The sequence below is a fragment of the Haliaeetus leucocephalus genome, unplaced genomic scaffold, assembly GCF_000737465.1.
Source record: "Haliaeetus leucocephalus isolate CR32 unplaced genomic scaffold, Haliaeetus_leucocephalus-4.0 Scaffold0, whole genome shotgun sequence".
In the NCBI taxonomy this organism is placed as follows: domain Eukaryota; kingdom Metazoa; phylum Chordata; class Aves; order Accipitriformes; family Accipitridae; genus Haliaeetus; species Haliaeetus leucocephalus.
In genome coordinates this window covers 29,541,630-29,548,392 of record NW_010972436.1, presented here as the reverse complement: position 1 = coordinate 29,548,392, position 6,763 = coordinate 29,541,630, and the positions used below count along the sequence as shown (strand labels likewise).

The 6,763-nt window shown below is 40.9% G+C and overlaps 1 protein-coding gene across 2 annotated transcripts in view; it reads right to left on the bottom strand.

Moving 5' to 3' along the window:
• DHX30 (DEAH (Asp-Glu-Ala-His) box helicase 30) overlaps nt 1-6,763 on the bottom strand; it is a 40,629-nt gene that overhangs the window by 27,108 nt on the left and 6,758 nt on the right. For both annotated transcript variants that reach the window (XM_010562064.1, XM_010562056.1), the window contains one exon: nt 3,685-3,736. In XM_010562064.1, coding sequence (XP_010560366.1) covers nt 3,685-3,715 — 31 coding nt within the window. In that variant the 5' untranslated portion in view covers nt 3,716-3,736. The remainder of the gene's footprint in view (nt 1-3,684; nt 3,737-6,763) is intronic.

Here is a 6,763-nt window from a genome sequence, read left to right as displayed (position 1 = left end):
CCCGCCCTGGGAAGGCCGAGGACTCCCACCCCCCCCCGAGCTGAAAACCGGCAGAAAGACATTTTCGTCCTCTTTTTAAAAAAGCAACGGCCCTTGCGTCATCGAGCTCTGCCAGCCCTGCCTGGAGCTGTCTGTCCTCCCGACACGTGCGCGTCAAACGGAAAGAACACGGCGAGTCAAAGCGGGCGCTCACACGCCGACCACGGGTCGCGCCGTACGGGTATCGGCGATATTTTGTAGGTGTCGTGAACCCCCCCCCAAAAATAGGATGTCTTCACACACACTCAAAGAAAGGTTACCACAAAGAGATGAGTCACTTGCTCCAAGATCTGAGCAACCTGGTGATGGTAACTGCAAACACCATCCACGGGCCGGTCCTCCAAATACGGGTTTTATTTTAGAATCGTTGCTAATCTTCTCTCATCAAAGGAAAAAAAAAAAAACCCACACACGCAACTTTTACTACACTTTCAACAGCGTTGGGCTGTCCTCAGTTTTACTCCTGCACGTGTTTCTTGCAATCCTTGCCCGTTTACAGGCAAAGCAGTCTTTTGGATTGTTTTAATATAAGTGACTGCAAGAACGATTCAGGGGAAAAAAATCAAAATTTAAAAGAAGGGGAAATTCAGAAACCGCCCTGGAGCCTGAAAGTCGTTTCGGGTTTCTTGTCTTGAGCTACACATACACCCCGCCTGCACCCTAACGCGCACACACACGCAGATTAGGTAATTGGTGTTCCAGTGTACGTTACTAAAAATAAAGTCCACTTGCAGCCCATTGTTTACTAACATTTGAGATAAACACTAAAAACCTTAAAGACAGTTAGGTAGCAAGGCAGCACTTTCCCTTTTTACATGCTTCTCCCTGCTTGAAGTCCTGTTATTCGGTTCTATATGAATGATTTCGTATCTGAGGCATAAAATTCTCAATGCTGTAGTGCTGGCCGAAATTCAAACACTACAGGATTTATTCATTTATTTATTTGTTTAAAGTCTGAATTCTTTTTCTAAGCAATTATTATATATACGTTTTATTACCTCTGGCTGCAACATACACCTGGGACTACCATAAAGTTGTGTGTTTCTTTAAACCAGGGTATCGTTTTTATGCCAAATACCTTATTGCTTGGTGAATATTTCGTGTGTAAATGAAAAATTTACATGAATGGTTGTTTAAGCAGCATGATGAAAAAAGGGGGTGGTGGTGTCATTTTTTTTGGTTGGTTTGTTTTTAAATCAGAAAGAGGAATCTTTGATAAGCCACAAAAGGATGAACTAATATAACTGCACACCGAAGTTTTACAAAGCCTGTATTCCACAAGAAGAGGTTCAAGAAGTGGAAAGTTATCAAACAAAACCCTGTATAAAAAACAACTTTGGAAAAGCACACATGAACACTCAAAAAAAAATAATCTTACTACACCAAATTTGCCTTTTCCAATAGGCACACTTTTTAGAACCTCTGTGAATTAGCTAGTGATTTGTCTGTGTAGTTATTTTTTACTAAAAAAAAAAACACAAAAGCAAACAAAAAACCCAGATCTTGAAGCAGCACCAGAAGACAGAAAAAAGGCTTTTTTTTTTTTTTTTTGAAAGACATGAAAGTTATTCTAGCACTCTAATTATAAAGGCTTAGATTACAAACTTTAAGAGCATTGATCCACTAAAAAGGAAAACAGTCTTGCTAGACAAGTCACTCAATTTAAGGAAATGAATTATATGTAAATCTTTTGATAGCATGTGGCACAAACTCTTTCAGAAATAAACTTCACTTGGTTTGGAAACAAAAGCTTCAAGGAGGACTAGAAGGAAATAATACATCCTTCTGGGAAGATGAATCTACTGTGAAACTACTTAACTTGATACAGTTGCTGGTTTATTTAGCATTTTCCCAAGATCTAGATGAGGCAATAAGCTGTCCGGCAGTGAAGAAAAAAAAAATAATAGTCACAGCTACTAAGCTGTTTCAAGTTGTGAACATCAGAGAAGAAACACAGAAGGTAACAAGAGCCCTAAGGAGAGGAAAATCCATGGCTGGAGACCACAACGATTAAAAGCAAAACAAACACAAGAAAACAGATAAATAAAGTACATATCTGGGGGAAATCTTGGAAACACAGAGTCACTGGGAAGGAGAAGTCTGGGAGAAGATGGTGAAAGACACTGTGCTGTTGCACAGAAAGTTAGACATGAGTAGGGCTAGTGGTTTGTCACCGTAAATGATGTAAAAATTATCTTATGAGCACAGAAAAAATAGTTAAGACTCAATTCATTAAAAAATTCCAGAAATCACAGATTCCACATACTCAATCCAAATACCTTTATTTTGCAGAGATGAGTGTTAAACAGCATGTAAATAATCGCTTAAAGCCATCTTCCCAGGCTTTGCCAGTTCAGGCTCACTTCGATGAGCTGTGGTTAATTAATCTTCTCTAGCCAAGCCTTTGCAGAGGCAGCAGCGTTATGCAGAAGCTCATTAACAAGCCACATTATGTTAAAGACTTCCTTTTCCCCCGGAGCACAAGTGTTACAGCACCCAGTGTCCCAAACCCAGTCTGGCCATGACAAACCACTAGCCCTCACAGGAGAAGTTCCTTCTCCCTCTCTCAGACTCCAACCCAGGTCACACTATTTGACAGATGAGAGAGTTTTTATTCCCAACTAAAATTAGTTCGTACGTAATTAACACCCTGGACATATAAAGCATTCTGGGAATTTTTGTTTTAAATACGGAATCGACAATATTGGTGACTCACTAGCATGGCAGCGTTACAAGAATGGCTGGTACACTGTTGTGTTCCCCAAGCGCTAAAGCAGAAGGATGACTTCCCTGAGACAGGAGGCAGTAATCCATCACTGGTTCAGCCATATCTGGAATATCTTATTCCATTCTATGCACCTTATTTTAAGACCCAGTAACAGAGTTCAGAAAAGAACAAAAGAAAACAAAAACCAGCCAGTGACTGGAAGGATTTCTTAAGAAAAAAAAAGGTCTAAAGAAAGAGGTTGGCAAAGCAGTGCCAGTGAAAAAAAAGGAGATGGTAACAATTGACAGATACTTAAAAGTATGCAAACACCAAGGAGAAAGCACTTGCTGAATTGGTACAGAAGGATACAGGTATGTTTAGGAGGGTAAAATTAAAAGGGGAAAAAAAAAGCCTTTACTTTAAGCTAAATAGCAAACAAGTCTACATTGTCATCTATTGGATAACACAACAGGTCTTCTCCCCTTCCAAATTCTGTTGTTTCCCTGAAATACTCTCTTGTACTTAGTGTAACCAAGCTTACCTGCAACACTTAACTCAGGTGCTACACTAACCAAGACAGAATGGAGTTACCTTGCTTACAACCATCACCCTCGCTTTACACTTAAAATCAAAGTTTTGCATGCCAGGCTCTCCTCAGAAATAAAGTGCGTCTCAGACATAAAAATTGGCATCCTATGTTACATAGCTATCACTAGTTCAGGCATAGTCATCTCAACTTCCTTTTTTGTCCCTAATGCATTGAGAAGGAAGTCTGACAAAGACATTTGTAGGACAAACCTCTCACTTATCCAGCACAGAGGAGGATAGCACTGTTTCTTACAAATTAATTTTCTTCATCAATCTGCTATAGTATTACATCTCTAAACAAAGAAAAAAAAAAAAAAAGAGTTGAATTGAAGATTTTCTCAGGTCCTTACCTTTAAGGGAATTCAGCGAGAACATCTCCATCACAGTGAAAAGGGTTGATTCCTAGGAAAGCAAGAGGTAGCAAAAAGAAACAGGAAGTTAGAATTAATATTTCTTTTGAGATGTTTCAAGTGCTTAGCACTTCTGAAACTAGCTGTCCTTTGCACAAGACGAAGCTGATAGCCCTCAACAAATTTCACCTTGGTGTTTATATTCTGCCTGTTTCATCTGAATCCTGCGTGTACTATTTGCTATCCCGTTATAGCTGGCTGCTCTACACCCAAAGGGAGGAAGTGTCTTCTCCACCAGTGGTTTGTAGGTTTCGGAAATGCCTTTTTTTTTTTTTTTTTTAAAAACCTTATGCCAGAAGTAGGTAAACTACTGCCATTATCCCCCCTTTGTAAAGAAAAACAAGAGAAGAAAGAGATATGTACTTTTGATAATGTTCTTTGTTGAAACTATGTTAAACTTCCTATTTTAATTTCTTATCAAAACAGCTTTCACTCAAATAAGAAAAACAACCCCAAAACAATCAACTTTGTTTTGGGGTACTTTATCTGTCATGCCAAATATTGAATACATTTTAGGCATTCTTGATAACAGAGTAACAAAGATTTTCTACCAAACTGGGATCAGATGCGTGAGGGTCCTCATTTACACACAGCTAACACTAACTACCCATATTAACAGCTATTCCTGTGCACACAATTAATACCCTACAAATATTATGCTTTCAAATTACTCACTTTTGCTTGCAGTGAAACTAATGACAAAATTACTGTTTATTTCAGCAACAGCAAACAAGGCCTAAAATAACACCACTTTCAGAACAGAACTCTGTGGACATGACACCTTGTCCAGCAAGTCACCTCCCCACAGGCACATGAAAACAAACCTGCTGCTGCTGGCAAGCCTACACTTTGTCTTTTTCAATGACTAAATAAATAAAAACACAGTTACTTGACTTGTTTAAAAATGAAAAACCATATATGCTGTAGTAATTACCAAGACTGGCAGAGGAAAACATCCTTGGTATAACTCAACCGCACTGAACAAAGTTAGAAAACTCTTTTGTAGTAGTCGAGCAAGATTCTTAAGGCTGAAGCATTCAACCGTGGAGCTAAGTCATGGGAGGAATGCAAATTGAAAGTGCAAAGAGCAGACCACATAGAGGGGTCTTGTGCCCCCTTCACATAGGGATCATCTCAGTCGAGGTACAAACCATCTTAAAGCCAACAGTATTTCTGATAAATTATAAAAGTCCAATATTACTCCAACACAAAAGAGTAAGTCTTCAACACTCTGAAGAGACAACCAGGAGTATGACAGGGAATGTTGCAATACGTTCTTAAATCTAAGCCAGGGAGGCATCGGCCTCATCTTCCTCCCAAATTTCTAAGCATGATAAAAATGGGGAAGCTGTTTGCTTGCAGAGAGACTAAGTGTATTCCAGAGAATCCAGGGAAGTTAGTCTATAACAGCTTTCTGGGGCAATGTACCATTCAGGCAGATAAACTGCAAGGCTTACCTACAGAGCACAAATTAGTGGAAGAAGAGAACAAAAAACATCTCATCTACACTGGGATGGGCAGAAGGGCACTTCCAAAAATAAATGCAAGATAAAGTTGAAGAAAATGGTCTTTTCTGCTCAAGACCAAGAAAAAAAAACCTGAAAACCCTACATGGATGAGCTTACAAGAGTAACAACTGAGAGCCCCACTGACAAGCAAGACTCTAACAAAGCTGTTATTTATAATCACGCCTGTAAATCCCCAGCTGAGATGGGGACCCTTACTGTGCAACCAGTAACAGCCCCAAGGCTAAAAGAGCTGGAGGCAGACTGGGTGGGAGCGGGGACAGGACAGGGAAGAGAATGAAAGCATAGAGAAAGGAAACAACCCAGGTGAAGTCCATGAACAGAATCCCACCAATGAGGGATGTCCCTTTTAAATGACATGGAGGAATTTGAGTCCTCCAAGCTTGAGCATCCAGTAGGAACATGGTCAAAGCAGGAAGAGAAGAGCTTGGATAGATAAGCTTAGGTTTAAGGTACAGGTCATTAAGAGATCAGCCCCTGCAGCATCATCACTGGATTACTCAGGACCAGATCTGGCGGATCTGAACACAGAGGATCCTGAACCTGGAATCAGTTTCAGCACAGCCAGCAGCCTGGTGGAAATCCCAGGTTTTTGTCGCTGAAGATCCCGACACCAAAAAAAGATGTCCAACTATGGAAGTTGCTTCACCGTTCATGGAGATGAAGGGGTTGCATGAACATCACTGAAAGAGGGACACTTTGGAAGATTCAAAATACACTTTGTTGGGCTCTGATGACAGGAGAGAGTCATGGGGCCTCATCGGACACTGGATTTACAAAGAAGCGGAACACAATGACACAGGACTCTTACAGACAAGGCAATGGTACATTTGGAATGAGAACCAACCATGCACGATGATGCCATCAGACTGCAGACTGCCTCGTGCCTCACACTTGGCAAAACACTTGAATCCCAGATGGCAAAAGAGACACTAAAAGTTTGTTAGCAAAAGACTTAATGCCCCTACTGCAAAGGCAAGGAGTGAAACCAATGAATACGGCACTGGAAATGGTTAGGTAAAACCTCAAAGGCCTGGGAATTGGGTCTTTGTTGGGTTTCCTTGATCCACCTGAAAACAGCTACACGCACATGAGGAGAAATCACGTCCCCAGGAAGAGTACATCAACATGCGGTAAATATCACAGTATTTCTGATTATTGTGTATTGTGATATTCCAGCAGCATTTAGCCCCAAGTGCTTTGTTGTGAGAACAAAGAGGAACTGTGTTGTCTTACGTATCATTCACCCTCAAGGATCACCTACGCTGGGGTCCATGCAAAGCAAAACAGTTTGACTTTCAGCCCTTTGGGCCAAAGCAGGGGTGGATCTGTGCAAGAAACCTTTCTTCACCAATCCTAGTTCTGCAGGACTCCCACTGCTGAACTCTGACAAGCTGGAAGGGGGGACAATAAAGCGCTAGAGGTAGGACCGGGCATTGGATGCTCTTGGGCACCCACTGCTTATCAGACCAAGGGTCGTGGACCAAACAGGC